Consider the following 16811-nt stretch of genomic DNA (forward strand, 5'->3'; position numbering starts at 1 on the left):
TTGCTGAATTAGTCGTAAGTAGCATCTAGCACTCTCCTAGACCCCAGCCATTCACGGTAGGACTTAGAGCCAAAGGAATTGTAGAGAGGTAGGCTGGAAACTGGTGGCTAGGTATGAGGACAAGAGTCATTCAGAGCCTCAGCCATTGTGAAATCCTGGCCCACTCCCCTTCTACTTTTTTTCTCAGGCCCAAAGAGTCTCTCTCCTTTTTAGCCAGTATAGTACAAAGTTTGAACTCACAAACATCCCACTTTGTAAAACTTTTAGACTTTTTCCTATTTCTTTTATCTCTAAATATTTTCTTCTCTTAAACCCTTTAGGGAAAATAAGGGCACACTGACACAAAGGATGAAAATTAGGTAAAATTATATTTCTGTGAAAATCAGACTTTATCTGTCCTGGGGCCCAGCAGAGATTGGGTAATGAACAGACCTGTGATTCTATTTAGAGGTTATGGAGAAAGGGCCAAGGTTAACTGTCAGCAAGCTGGGGAACTATGGGGGAGAGGAGAAAGGTTGTTGAATATGCTTAAGCTATAGTAAAGAGACAGAAGGAGAACAGCTCAGAAAAAGACATCAGAAAGGAAGACTGGCTCAAGTCAAACCTGGGGATCTAATGAGTGTTACGGGAGCATCTGTATAAACCAAGTATTTTAAAACTTATCAACTATACAGAGTAGAAATGTTATTAATATATTAGGAGCCACCATTTAATAATCCAACTGGGAGAACATAACCAAAAACCAACAATACCTAAACTATTATGCATTAGATTTTGTTCCTAATTCACAGGAGTAATGTTGAGATCAGGGCACTACTGTAAAGTTTGTTCATGCCATTATTTCTCATGATTTCATGAATATTTGGTTCTATTATTTTATGATTTAATTCACATGGGAATCTGCCATCAGCCTACAGGGTGAAACAAAAAAACCTGGCAGGTTACACTTTTCTGAGCTCCAAAATGTACAAAACACCCAGAATGCAAACAAGGTGCTGCAGGAAAGCCTACAGGAATAAAATAAATTTCAAAAGTATATAAAATAGTCAAATGAGTAGATTATTCAAATACCTTAAAATAATTAATTTTCCATAATTGCTAGCCTTCCATTTTTAATATTAATGAATAAAATTTACATAATGTTATGGCTATTCTTTTAGCATACTTACTAAAGGATAACTGGAACACACACACTATATCCATGTACCTTTTTATGACTATGCTAATGATTAATTCCTCAAACATCAGTCGTTTCTGAAGCCCCACGTATTAAGTTACCAAACATGCTGAATCAATTATATAGATTTATAACAAATAGAAAAAATGGAGTCAATTTGTCCGTGAGGAAAATATTCATTATCAATAAAATTCATATATAGTTTAATACTTTTTTATTTTCTTAAAAAAGATATTACTAAATCTTTCTCACAATAGGAAATGCTGAATTGTACGGAGTACCTGAAAGATTTATTATATAGAAAGGATAAGAAACAAGAATATGCTTAGTGAAGAGATATACTCTAGTCTGTTTCTTGTGAATCTTTCAAGTGGGAACCAGCGACTGAAGTGTATTTCATACATACAAATACTATATACAGAGATTAAAAGGGAAATTTATTTGTCTTCCTTTTATATTATTTTCTATAATTATTTTTAATATAGTAAATAGATACTATAATTCTTAAATGCCTTTTGTTATCTGGTAGTAATAGTAGTGGGGTAAAAGATTAGATTTCACTTTTATAATAATAAAGCATAGTAGTCTACGAGAGAAATGAAGCATAATGGCTTACTTTCACTATTACAAAACATTCACGCTAAATAATGATGCTAGTGCAGAAAATAATACTCATTTTTACAAGGGTGTAAATCAATTTGCATAAAGACTTACAGTACTTTATCAAAAGTATAAAGTATTTTAAAATTAAATACCATTCTATTCATAACATTAATATAAAACAAGTACTTGTAAAAATGATACAGCATCTTATTTTCCTATATCTTAGTAAAAATTGATAGGTTATCTTGATTAATTAGAAAACATAAGGTTAATTTTCTTAAAGGGGTATAACTCTTGGCAAAAGGTAGGTTACAAGAGTTTTCTACAATGGCATTTTGTGTCACTATAACCAGTATTATTTTGTGCCTTCTTAACAGTTTTAACAATGTAGAAATAGATTGCCTTACCGTTGGTGCTGTATCTACATGGTGGTTACAAGGCTTTCTTTCTATACTGATAATACCTGTGAAATGAAAAGATTGTGAATATTTGCTTATTATACCTATACATTTTATTTTGAAAACATTTATGTCAGCAAGACATGACTCCTACAGCTTACAAGAAAAAAGCCTCCTTGGATGGCAGAATCCTTTAAAGTGGTATCATGAATTCTTTGGTCAAAAACAGTTGGAGAGTTTAGCTAACTAAGAGAGCTGACTCAAGGTGAGCTAAGCCAATTTCCTCATTCAAGTGGCATCCAGCAATAGCAGGAGATGTGCTCTTATTCTGTTCTCAGCTCAAAAATTATACCATTATCTCCCTCTGCTACATTTCTTCAATGAAAGTTTTGCTTCTGTCTTGAGGTCATCAAGTTTTCATAAAGAAATATCACAAAGTCTATGAAAAGAATCGTTTCCTTATTTTCTCAAAAACAAAAAGTAAATCTATTTGAATTTCTCTTTGATCATCTGATTTCCTACTATGATACAATCGGCTGTTTATTCAATCACCACAGAGTACTGAAGAAAAAAAAGTTCCCTTGATTCTCTCCTTTAAAATGACAATATAGACTGCTAACCTTGAGAAAAATCATTTTATCATGTATACATTTATCTTTTTGTTCCCCATGTCCTCTACTGCATTTCTTTGTAATAAACAGCTTCTAAGGATGTAACACATTGCATCTCATCTGAAAGATACTGGTTCAAAATCAAGCGCAAGTTTAAAATGAACACAGGTGTGGCTCTCATTTACTTTTCAATCTCTGTCAATCAGCAGACCAACATGTGAATAGTTAACATGTGAGTAGTTTAACAGTTTGTTAAATAAGGCTAAAAGCTTAACCACGCAGGGGTGGTTAGAAGTGAGAATTGCAATGCACTGTTAAGAGCAAATAGCACAATTCCTAGTTGAAACAAAACACTAGTTCCTCTCATTTATAGGCATTTAACTCATTTTTTATTCTTAGATAACACTGGCCTTGAAAAGTTTTTTTAAAACCCAAGAAAAATATTTTTGAAAATATTCAAATAATGCTGATTCTTATTGTAAGACTTTACACTGAAGTATACAGAACTAATGGTGAAATCCTCACCTCCTCAGCCCTCATGCTCTCACAACCCTCTCTAGCTGCAACTGCTAAGAATAGTCTGGCACGACACACTGGCTTTAAAATGAGAGTGGTCATACCACGGGGTTCAGGAATTAGCAACATCTTACATACGTGTTCTCACTACTATAATCTGACTGCCATAAAATAGGCCTAGGCTGACTACTGATTTTAAAATTCTTATCCAATTAGAAAGTAATTTCAAAATGATGAAAATAAAAAAAACTAAAAAACCCCCAAATCTACATCCTTAGCTTATGAAAGTACAAAGAAAAAAATTACATGTTTTACAGTTTCAACTTCAGGATAAGAATGTGTTGAAAACTAGAATTTTAAAATGAATTTTCTAAAGATATTGGGTTGGCCAAAAAAATTTTGTTTGGGTTTTTCCATAACATCTTATGGAAAAACCTGAACGAACTTTTTTTGGCCAACCCGATATAAGCTTAGTTTTAAATTTAGATTGCTACTGAAATAATATCATTTAGAAATACAATCATACATGTTTGTTTAAGCTTTCAGTAGAGAATATACAGAAAGGAATAAGCTTAAGGAAAAGCATCCCCAAATATTTTGCTATTTTAAGTAAATTTTACCCAAAAAAATCTGTATTTTATTTCACTTTTATCTGATCAAACATTCCAGATGTTTCTGGATGGGACTGACATTTAAGTTAGCAGACCTTGAGTAAAGTAGATTGCCTTCCATAATGTGAGTGGGCTTCATCCAACCAGATGAAGGCCTGAAAAAAGACTGACTTCCCCTGAAAGAGGGAATTGTGCCAACAGACTGCTTTCACCAGGGTATGTCCAAGTGTGTCTTTGTTATTATTAATCTTTCTTGGGACTTGATAGCCCTTTAATCTGCAGAATTTTATCATTCTCCTGCTCAGGGAAGTTTTATTCTGTTATTTGTTTAATTCTGCAGCCCATTTTATTTTTACCTTCATAATTTTTTATCTTTTGATAATTATGCCACTTAATCTTCTAGGTGAGCATCTTCTTTTTCACTTTGTCTAATGATTTTAGAATCTGAAATCATGTTTAGCTCCTTTCCAGAGGCCTACAAAGACTAAGGCAAGAGGGATGGCAAACGCTGGACAGTATCTCAGAAGATGAAGTTTTTTTTTTTTCCCTGGGATCTCAGAGCCAGTGTGTCAGGCAAGGTGTGGGAATGGGAGGGCTGTGTCTTCCTCGGTGCTGAGCAAGGAGCTGTGCATGGAAAACAGGCCTCTTCTCAAGGTGTGGGGAGAAAATGGGTTTTCCAGAGTTCACTGAGGGCTCTCAGCCAGCAGAAGCTATAAATCCTCTGGGTAACTGGCTATTATCTGTCAGTTCAATGTTTGTAGTACATTAAGGGCCTGGCAGATCCTATGGACCACAATGGTCCTTAAACAGAGGCCTTATACGCCCATCCACCTGGAGGAGTTTGCTTCTAGGACCAGTTACTGGGAGATGGCTGTAACCTGCAACTGATGAGACTTGAGAGGAGAAGCTTAATCCTGTGCCTCAGCACAGGGGTAAGAGTTGCACAGGTTTGCTTTCATTTTTTTGCTGTAGTTCAGACCTCCAGCAGAATAGTTGGGACCACAACCATGAGCATGCAAAGAAAATAAACTCTGGTAAGGAGTTTCAGTAACTTGAAGATCAGCAAATAACCTTATACGACTGGTAGTGCCACTGATAACAATGGAAAAATTAGAGAATCTCTTAAATTAAAATAAAACAAAACAAACAAAACTTGACAACTATTAAGAATTTTAAGACAGCTAATTAATAAACAACAAAGATAACACCATTTTAAAGGGAGGAAATAGCAGCTTTCAGAAAGTAAGTCAGAAGATGGGTCACACAACCAAGGAGCAGCAGTACCATGACTGAAACCCATGCATCTAAGTCACAAACCTCCAGACCCATTTGTGTGTTTGTCTAGCCCCTGTGGTCAGGATCTGATTTAATTCACTTTTGTATCCATAGTGCCTGGTCCAAATGCTCGAAACACAGAAGGCCCTCAAGAGTTAACTCAAATATTAACTGAATGAATTAATCTATGCCATAGCCGACGGCTTCATATTCTACAATGCAGTGTTAACTGTGTGTATTAGTCATCAGAATGTTTGAATTCATGTTCTAGGACTCTTTTTAAAAACATTAATTAACTACTTCCTTTGGTAATGTTTCTAAACCTACTAAAAAATTGAAATGTATTGTTTTAAAATTTTCCTAATTTTCCAGACATTAATACACTCTGGAGAAGATAATGAAGAAATTTTATGCTTCTTGGGAGATGCTTTGGGTATTTTACTTTGTGGAAAATCAGAACATGACATTATACCCCACTTGTACCTGACTGATTGGAACAGCAGAATTATATATTTTTTAGTTTCCTTAAATCCTACCAATCTTCAAGTCAGGACCATGATCAAAGGAAAGGAAGAAAAAAGATGATCAGATTTATTGCAAAAACAAAGCAGGCCAAACAAAGTGCCAAATTCTGAAGCCAGAACATATATCCAGCAACCTTATGTATCATCATCAAATGATTATGGGCAACCCACCAAGCACAGGGCACTGTGCTAAGGACAGGAGAACCTCTCTCCTCCGTTCTATGAAACTTTCTAAAGAGTTATTTGTTTTAGGCAACACTATAACTATGCATCCTAGTTGAGTTTTGGAAATTGCCATTAATCTCTATATGGGGCACAGGGAGAATTATGCTTTGATTATCTATGGCTAAGAAAAATGAAATACAATTTATTATATTACAGTAAAATACAGTATTTTAGAAGGCAAAGATCTTTCCTGCCAAATTCAATATAAAGACGTCTGTACGAAAACTGCAAGCCCTTCTCAAGAATTGGAAAAGAAGTAAATCTGTTACTCAGATAATATAATTTATACCCAGAAAGTCCAAAAGAATCAATGCTAAAACTAACACAACCAATAAGAGAACTAAAAAATCAGAAAGTCAGCATAATATAAAATTTAATATATAAAAATCAATACCCTTTACATTTTCAAACAACCAGTTAGAAGATATAATTAAAAAGCATACCTCATTTATAAGCTTATCATAAAAGAGAAAATACTTGAATAAATACAAAAAATACATAAAACAGTATGAAGAAAATGTAAAAATACTTCTGAAAGACATAAAAGTAGTCTTGAACAAATGGAAAGACATCCCTTGTTCTAAGACAATGTAACATCACATAAAGACCAATTTTCTCTGAGATCATATATGAATTTAATGTGATTTCAATAAAATAGTTTTTGCCCCAGCACTAGACAAGTTGATTCTAAAATTCATATAGAAGACTATGCAAGAATAGCTAGAAAAATCCTGGGGAAAAAAAAGAGTGATGACTGAAAATAAATACTAAGTATCAATATATATTGTAAAAAGTCTCTGTAATTAAAACAATGTGGGGATGACACACGAGTAGACATGTAGATCAACAGAATGTATTAAAATGCTCAGAAAAAGATCCAGGACTAAATATAGCAACACCAATAGTGGGGCAACCTGACATTATATACCACCTGATGTGATGCAAAAAAGCACACATCACTTACTGTATTATGGCCAAAAAAAGTCTGGCTTGGATCTAATCATGATAAAATAGACAAAATCAAAACAGTGGCTATTCTACAGGACAACTGGCTCAGGCAGACTCTTTAAAAAAGTTAATGTCATGAAAAACAAACAAAAAAGATTCTAGATTTTTGAAAATTGAAAAATCTTCCATATAAGCAGAGTAAACAGGTTTAAAATTCTCACTGAAAAAATTTCTCAGCATTATTTAAAACAAAGAGCCAACAGAAAATCAAAACATTCACTCTGGGTTGATTAGAACACCTTCCTAAAAATGAGAGAAAACTCCACAATTAATGCATGAATGTATTTATATTTGACATGTTGATAGCACCACTCAATAAATCTACTATGTTTATTAAAAATAATTTTAAATTATAACAATAATTATATTATTATATTATACATAATATTAATATTATTATATATAATAATAAAATTACCACCCTGTTCAGAGATATGAGTTGTTTATAATCTCTACTATTAGACTTTGTTCCTTTATAATCAGGGAAAAAATCCATTCCACAGAACAATTTATTTGTATAATATATCCTGACTCTGGAGCCACTCTGTAATGTATTCAAAGACTGGCTCTGGCAACTATTAGATATGTGACTTGGGCAAGTTATTTATCCACTCTGTGCCTTCATTTCCTTATTCAGTACGGGGGAAGCAATATGCATCTCACTGGCTGATGGGAGGGTTAAATTAGTTAATTAACATAAAAAATACTTCAAATTATACCTGGCCTACTGAACGCTGAACATAATTGATATATATATTCAGAATGTTTATTTTGATTTTAATGTTTAAAATATCTGATCCAGAAGGAGATCAAGATGGCAGAGTAGAAAGATGCTGAGCTCACCTCTGCCAATGAACACATAAAAAAAACCATCTACACGTGGAGCAATTCTCACTGAAAACAAATGGGAGACTGGCAGAAAGACTCTCCTACAACCAAGCTTGTAAAGAAAGATCAGAGTCGAGTAGGAAGGGAGGGGAAGTGATCAGGTTGGGACCTGTGCTCCAAGGCGGGGACACAGAAGAAGAGGGGGATATCAGGGGCTCAAAGATCCTCCCTGAAGAGTGAGGGGTTTGAACCACATCTTGGACACCCCAGCCCTAAGGTTCAAAACCAGGAAGATGAGTACCCTTAGTGGGTTTGAAAACCAGTGGGACCTAAAGGAGGACTGTAAGAAATCGAGACTTCACTCATGCAGAGTGTGCACGTGCTTGCTTACTCCCTGAAAAAGGCAGAGGAAGCAGACTGAAACTGCACGGGGCTCTGGCCAGTTTCCCACAACTGGCTCAGTGCATGACCCAGCCTGCACCAGGTGCCTGCTCCAGCCCCTCTTGCTCTGGTGCAGCTCCTTCTAGGGCAGAGGTGCTGATGCTGAGGAGAGTGGGCTCTTGTAGGGGTTGGAGCCGGCTTGGACCTGGCACTGCATGTGAACAGGGTGAGGGCAGCCATGGCTGACACTCATGGAGGCGGCAGATCAGGAGTGGTCTGCAACTCTTGACTGGTGTGCCATGACCGTCCCAGCATGTGCCCAAGACTGCGTGTCTGCTCTGGCTCCTCCTGCTCCATCACTGTTCTCCTCTGGGAAGAAGGTGCCATTGCCAGGAGTGGGGAGAACACATACTTAAAGTGAATGGAATAAGCTCGGATCTGACCCTCAGGGCTTCTGCTCCACCTCCTTGGGACCCACCCCCACCCCTGATATGGTGGTGATGCCTAATGAGCACAGGAAAAGCCCAGGCTCACACCTGGCTCTAGCTCTAGCCGCTCCATCGCTAGCCCCTCCATCTCTAGCCACATCTCCCACCAAGGTGATAGCTGCCAGCACACCCTCGGGGAAGGCATGACCCTTGCTCATTTCAGATCCAGCTCTAACATCAAAGCCACTGGGCACATTCAGACTACATAGGATGCTCCCACACAAGAACACCTCTTCAAGAGCACAATAGTTAACTGTTTCACCTAATTTCATAGAGACATAGAAAGGTAAACAAAATAAGAAGACCGTAGTTTTTGTTTCAAATGAAAGAACAAGAAAAAAAAACCTGAAAGAACAACCAATGAAACAGATAATTTACCAGATAAAGAGTTCAAGGTATTAGTAATAAGAATACTAACTGAACTTGGGAAAAGAACAGATGAACAGGTGAGAATTTTAGCAAAGAACTAGAAATCATAAAAAAAACCAGTCAGAGCTAAAGACTAAAATAATTGAAATGAAAAACATATGAGAAAGAATTAACAGCAGACTATGTAATACAGAAGAATGCATAAATGATCCAAAAGATAGAACAATGGAAATCATCCAATCAGAACAGCAAAAAGAAAAACAAATTTTAAAAAATGAGGACAGTTAAGGGACCTCCAGGACAATATCAAGCATATTAACATGCATATGGTAGGGGTCCCAGAAGGAGAAAAGAGAAAGGGTTTAAAAATATATTTGACGAAATTATGGCTGAAAACTTCCCAAAGCTGAAGAAACAGATTTCCAAGTACAGGAAGCACAGAGTCCCAAACAAGATGAACCCAAAGAGGCCAACACCAAGACATATCATAATTAAAATGGCAAGAGTTAAAGATAAAGAGAGAATTTTAAAGGCAGCAAGAGAAAAATAGTCATATACAAGGTATTAAGCTTTCAGCTGACTTTTCTGCAGAAACTTTGCAGGCTGGAAGGGAGTGGTATGATATATTTAAAGCGCTGAAAGGGAAAGACCTACAGCCTAAGATACGCTACCCAGTAAGGTTATCACTCAGAATTGAAGGAGAGAGAAATAACTTCTCAGACAAGCAAAAACTAAGAGTTCATCAATACTAAACTGATCCTACAAGAAGTGTTAAAAGGTCTTCTCTAAGTGGAAAAGAAAAGGCTACAACAAGAAAAGAAGTAAGAATTTATAGGAAAGGAAAAATCCCACTAGTAAAGGCAAATATATAGGAAATGCTATGGATCAACCACTTAAGCTAGTATAAAGATTAAAAGACAAAAACTGTAAAATCAACTATAACTACATTAAACAGTTAAGAGATAGACATGAAAATGTAAATATGATATCAAAAACACAGAACGTGGGGGAGGGGAGTAAAAAAGGAAGATCTTGTAGAACGTGTTAGAACTTTAAAACAAGTAGATATAGTTATAGGTCAACATATACGAACCCTGTGGTAACCACAAATCAAAAACCTACAACACATACACAAAAATCAGAAAGAAAGGAACACAGAATAACACTAAAGAAAATCATCAAACAAGAGAAGAAACTAAAAGAAGAAAAGAAGAGAGAACTACAAAAACAACCAGGAAACAACAAAAAGGCAATAAGTACATACTTACTAATAATCACTTTAAATATCAGTGGACTAATTGCTCCAATCAAAAGACATAGGGTGGCTGACTGGATATAAAAAGGTGCATCTATATGTTGCTTATAAGAGACTCAATTCACAGCTAGAGACACACACAGACTGAAAGTGAGAGGATGGAAAAAATATATATCACACAAATGAAACAAAAAGAAAACTGGGGTGGCAATACTCATATCAGGCAAAATAGACATTAAAATAGTGTCTAAAACAAAGACAAAGAAGGGCATTATATAATGATAAAGGGATCAATACAAGAAGAGAATATAACATTCATTAATATATATACACCTATATAGGAGTATCTAAATATATAAAGCAAATACTAACAGACTTAAAGGGAGAAACTGACAATAATACAATAACAGTAGGGGCTTCAACACCCTAATGACATCAATGGACAGGTCATGCACACAGAAAATCAATAAGGGAACAGTGGTCTTAAACTACACTTAGACCAGTTGGACTTAGTAGATACCTTGCAGGGTATTCCACCGAAAAAGATGAATACACATTCTTTTCAGGTGCAAATGGAACATTCTCCAGAAGAGATCACATGCTAGACCATAAAACAAGTCTCAATAAATTTAAGAGGACAGAAATTATATCAAGTATTTTTTTCCGACCACAACGGCATGGAACTAGAAATTAGAAAGAAAAATGGAAAAAACATAAAAACATGGAGACTAAACAACTTATTACTAAAAAACCAATGGGTTAACAAAGCAATCAAAGAGGAAATCAGAAAATATTTTGCTATAAATGAAAATAAAAACACAACTTTCCAAAATCCATGGGATGTAGCAAAAGCAGTTCTGAGAGAGAAGTTTACCATAATACAGGCCTACCTCAAGAACCAAGAAAAATTTCAAATAAACAACAGAACCTACTATCTAAAGGAATTAGGAAAAGAACAAAATCAAAGTCCAAATTCAGCACAAGGAAGGAAATAATAAAGATCAGAGAGCAAATAAATGAAATAGAGACCAAAAAACAATGGAAAAGATCAGTGAAAACGAGAGCTGGCTTTTTGCAAAGATAAAATTGGTAAGCCTTTAGTCAGGCCCATCAAGAATAAAAAGAGAGGACCTAAATAAACAAAATAAGAAATGAAAGAGGAGAAATTACAACCAATATCACGGAAACACAAAAAAATCATAAGAGAATACTACTAACAGTTATATGCCAATGAATTGGACAACGTAGAAGAAATGGATAAATTCCTAGAAACATACAATCTTCCAAAACTGAATCAGGGAGAAAGAGATAATCTAAACAAACTAGTAGTGAAATTGAATCAGTAGTGAATTGAATCAGCAAACAAGTCCAGGACCAGATGACTTCACAGGGGAATTCTACCAAACATACAAAGAATATATGCATTATCCTTCTCAAACTATTTCAAAAAACTGAAGAGAGAGGAACACTCCCAAATTAATTCTGTAAGGTCATCATTACTCTGATACCAAAATAAGACAAAGATACTAAAAAAGAAAATACAGGGCAATATCTCTCATGAATATAGATGCAAAAATCCTCAACAACATATTACCAAACCAAATTCAACAATAAATAAAAAAGATCATACACCATGATCAAATGGGATTTATTTCAGGCATGCAAGTATGGTTCAATATCCACAAATCAATCAATGCAATATACCACATTAACAAAGGTAAAAATCACATGAGCACCTCAATAGATACAGAAAAAGCATTTGACAAAATTCAACAACCATTCATGATAAAAATTCTCATCAAAATTAGTACAGAGGGAACATATAGCAACATAATAAAGCCCATTTATGACAAACCTACAGCTAATATCATACTCAATGGTGAAGAGCTAAAAGCTTTCCCTCTAAAATCAGAAACAAGACAAGGACGCCCACTCTCACTACTTCTATTTATTATTGTATTGGAAGTCTTACCCACAACAATCAGACAAAAGAAAAAGAAAGAAAGAAAAGAAAAGAAAGAAAAGGCATCCAAATTGGAAGGGAAGAAGTAAAACTGTCACCATTTGCAGATGACATGATACTATATACAGAAAACCCTAAAGTCTCCACCCAAAACAAAAACTATTAGAACTAATAAATGAATTCAGCAAAGTTACAGGATACAAGATTAACATACAGAAATCTGTTGATTTTCTATACACTAATAACGAACTATCAGGAAGAGAAAGCAAGAAAATAATCTCATTTAAAATTGCCTCATATAGAATAAAATACCTAGGAATAAACTTAACCAAGGAAGTAAAAGACTCTAAAAACTATAAAACACCGATGAAGGAAACTGAAGATGATACGAAGAAATGGAAAGATACTATGGATGGATTGGAAGAACTAATATTGCTAAAATGTCTATACTACCCAAAGCAATCTACAGATTTAAAGCAATCCCTATCAAAATAGCCATGACATTTTTCACAGAACTAAAACAGATAATCCTAAAATTTATATGGAACCACAAAAGACCCTGAACAGTCAAAGCAATCTTTACAAAGCTAGAGGTATCATACTCCCTGACTTCAGATTATACTACAAAGCTACAATAATCAAAACAGTATGCTACTGGCACAAAAACAGACACATAGATCAATGGAATAGAATAGAGAGCCCAGAAAAAAACCCCACACACTTATGATCAATTAATCTACAACAAAGGAGGCAAGAATAAACAATGGAGAAAAGAAAGACTCTTCAATAAGTGGTACTGCGGTAACTGGATAGCTACATGTAATAAAATGAAATTAGAACATTTCTTCACACCATATAGGACAAAAAAATCAAAATGGATTAAAAACCTAAATTAAAGAAGGGAAGCCATAAAACTCCTAGAAGAAAACGTAGGTAGAACACTCTTTGACATCAATTGAGCAAATTGTTTTTTGGATCTGTCTCCTAAGGCAAATGAAGCAAAAGCAAAAATAAACAAATGGAACCTAAACTTAAAGGTTTTGCACAGCCAAGGAAACCACTGACAAAATGAGAAGATTACCAACTGAATGGGAGAAAATATTTGCAAATGATATGACCAATAAAAAGTTAATATACCAAATATGTAAACAGCATATAAAACTCAATATCAAAAAAACAAATAACCCGATTAAAAAAGTGAGCAGGAAACCTGGATAGACATTTTTTCCAAAGGAGACATACAGATGGCCAACAGGCACATGAAAAGATGCTCAACCTCACTAATCATCAGAGAAATGCAAATCAAAACTGCAATGAGGGGCTTCCCTGGTGGCGCAGTGGTTGAGAGTCCGCCTGCCGATGCAGGGGACGCGGGTTCGTGCCCCGGTCCGGGAAGATCCCACATGCTGCGGAGCGGCTGGGCCCGTGAGCCATGGCCGCTGAGCCTGCGTGTCCGGAGCCTGTGCTCCGCAACGGGAGAGGCCACAACAGTGAGAGGCCCGCGTACCGCAAAAAAAAAAAAAAAAAAAAAAAAAAAAAAAAAAAAAAAAACTGCAATGAGATATCACCTCACGCCAGTCAGAATGGCTATCACCAAAAAGACGACAAACAACAAACGTTGGCAAGGATGAGGAAAAAAGGGAAATCTAGGACATAGTTGGTAGGAATGTAAATTGGTGCAGCCACTATGGAAAACAGTAAGGAGGTTTCTCAGAAAATTAAAATTAGAACTACCATATGATCCAGGAAGTCCACTCCTGGGTATATATCTGAAGAAAACAAAAACAGTAATTCAAAAAGATACATGCACCTCCGTGTTCATTGCAATATTATTTACAATAGCTAAGGTATGGAAGCAACCCAATGTCCATCAACAGATGAATGGATAAAGAAGGTGTACTGTGTGTGTGTGTGTGTGTGTGTGTGTGTGTGTGTGTGTGTGTGTGTGTGTGTGTGTATGTGTAATGGAATATTACTTAGCCATAAAAAAGAATCAAATTTTGCCATTTGCAACAACATGGATGGACCTGGAGGATATTATGCTTAGTAAATAAGTCAGACAGAGAAAGTCAAATACTGTATGATATCACTTATATGTGGAATCTAAAAAGTAAAACGAACTGGTGAATATAACAAAAAAGAAATAGACTCACAGATATAAAGAACAAACAAGTGGCTACCAGTGGAGAGAGGGAAGAGGGTAGGGGCAAGATACAGGTAGAGGATTAAGAGGTACAAACTATGTGTAAAATAAATAAACTACAAACATATGGTGTACAGCACAGGGAATATAGCCAATATTTTATAATAACTTTAAAAGGAGTGTAATCTATAAAAATATTGAATGACTATGTTGTACACCTGAAACACAATACTGTAAATCAACTATACTTCAATTTTAAAAAATTCTATATTTTTCATATGCTTTCAACAGCCTTTAAATACATGTAGAACTAAAGTTTAAAGGAAAAAAGAGATAGTAAGCATTATAATTAAATATTTATATGACAAAGGTTAGCTATTCTAACAATGAGTTCTTGTTAGAACTCAAGGGCTTCTCTCATACAATCTGAGGTGAAAATAATGACTTTATCATACATTTAATAAAAAAAATTATAAAATATGCACACATACATATATATGTGTGTATAGATATATGTATACACACATACATATATACATATTTATATAAAACCTGCCCCCTCCTCTCTGTCTCACTACTAAGTTTGGATGCTCTCTCATCATTTGGACTATTGAAATAGCTTCCTAATACAACTCTCTGATTTGCTCCATGAATCTTCCAATGACATCCCCACTGCCAGAGAGACTCTTCTGAAGGGAAAATTGTTACCTTGTCCTTCTACAGCTTAAGCTTCAGGATACACATCATCCTCCTCAAGTATTTAACTCAAACTGCTTAACTCAAAATGGCACGCAAAGCTATTTGGACATCACTTATAGTTCAGGTCAAACATTCTGTTCTTTAGGAAGCACTATGTGATTTTCTTCCCCTCATCCCACTTCTGATTTAGATACGCTTCCCCATCTCTCCTTCCCTTAGTATTCCTGTGCAATCCTCTATCACAGCATTTTCCTCACTATAGTTATTAAAACTTTAGTTTCTTGTCTCAAATAGTTCATCTTCAATAAATGCTTGTTGAATGACTGAATACATGAGTAGAGAAAATGAGAATTATAAAAACATCTTGCAGCAGAATAGGTTACAGAGTCTCCACAGGTACAGTCATCCCATATTCTACATATTTTTCTAAATATTCATCTAAAAGTGAATTTTTAATAAATGTGAATCTTAAAGTGGTGTATCCTTATTTAACCTGGTAAAATGTTAATATTTATTTCATATTGGATGTTTCTGGATGCTATGGAAAGTCCTCTACATATTTCAAAGATTTCAGAAAGAGAATATTCTTTGAAAACTGTACTTTTCATATATTATATGAAAAAACTTCTCCAAACTCAGAAACATCAAAGGCTAAGGGCCTTAAGTCTACAATGTCTGGGGGTCTATACAGACCACAGAGGTATAGCAGTGAATATTCAAACCACAAATTAGTAGGCTTTTCTGTGTTAGTCATGGAATCAGGTAGTGACCGGGAGTATGTAAACATGAATGAGTATGTAAGACACTAGGAAGTGGGGTAAGGGGTCCCTAAATTTTGAGACTAGTAAATTAGTGCTTATGAAAAAGTATAAAGCAAGCAGGGAGAAGTGAGTAGCTACATGGTGGACAATACATCAATGAGACAATGTGACTCCTGATTTCAGCCCCACCACCAACAGTGAATACAATTCAGTCTTTCTATGCTTCAGTTACATCTCATACCTTCTGGGAAGATTTCCTGGCTATGCTAGTCTCTAATGATCTGTGCTATTTATTTCCAAATATTAGTCAAAAAATTAAATTCACTGATCCAATGAATATATAAAGTTAGCATTTCTTTAACTGGCTCATAAACTGATATCCAAATAATTTAATTGTGCTAACCAATAACTGGTCAAAATCCTAGAGTACTTATTTCTATTTAAAAACTACCAAGAACTGCATACAATTTTTAGTGTTTGATCAATTTCCTCTCACTCTAACAAGAGACTGAAGTCTGTTCAAATCACATCTTTTGTGACATGCTCTAGATATTCAATCTGAAGACAGGTATGTTTCTAACAAAATTGTGACACATATTTATTATATAGACAAGGACAAAATTATTTCAATTCTGTGTGTTCAATCCTTAAAATATAATTTAGCCTAAGTCTTTAACACTGATATTATTTGAACAATGTCACAGAACTCTGCAAATCACAAGTACAGCTACAAAAAAGATGAAGGGTATACTCATATAATTCAGGTATTTCCTTTTTATTCAGATTTGTTACTGCAGTGACGAATTAACAACAAAAAAAGACATTTAGCACCAACAGAAGCTTTCTGTATTTGCCTGTAATTTCAATTGTTTCCTTTACTGCCTTTTTTAGGTAGCAAATATCCAAGATATCAACCTCATAGTCATCCTAATGGTTCTGTCTCTTCAGTAGCCTCTTCAAGCTTATCTCCCTTACT

The 16811-nt window shown here is 35.1% G+C and overlaps 1 protein-coding gene across 1 annotated transcript in view; it reads right to left on the minus strand.

Annotated features, from left to right (window-relative positions):
- Positions 1-16811, minus strand: part of AHI1 (Abelson helper integration site 1) — a 208437-nt gene that overhangs the window by 85557 nt on the left and 106069 nt on the right. The window contains exon 22 of the mRNA XM_082668729.1: positions 2188-2243. Coding sequence (XP_082524855.1) covers positions 2188-2243 — 56 coding nt within the window. The remainder of the gene's footprint in view (positions 1-2187; positions 2244-16811) is intronic.

The sequence above is a fragment of the Grampus griseus genome, assembly GCF_964374135.1.
Source record: "Grampus griseus genome assembly, chromosome: 13".
NCBI lineage: Eukaryota > Metazoa > Chordata > Mammalia > Artiodactyla > Delphinidae > Grampus > Grampus griseus.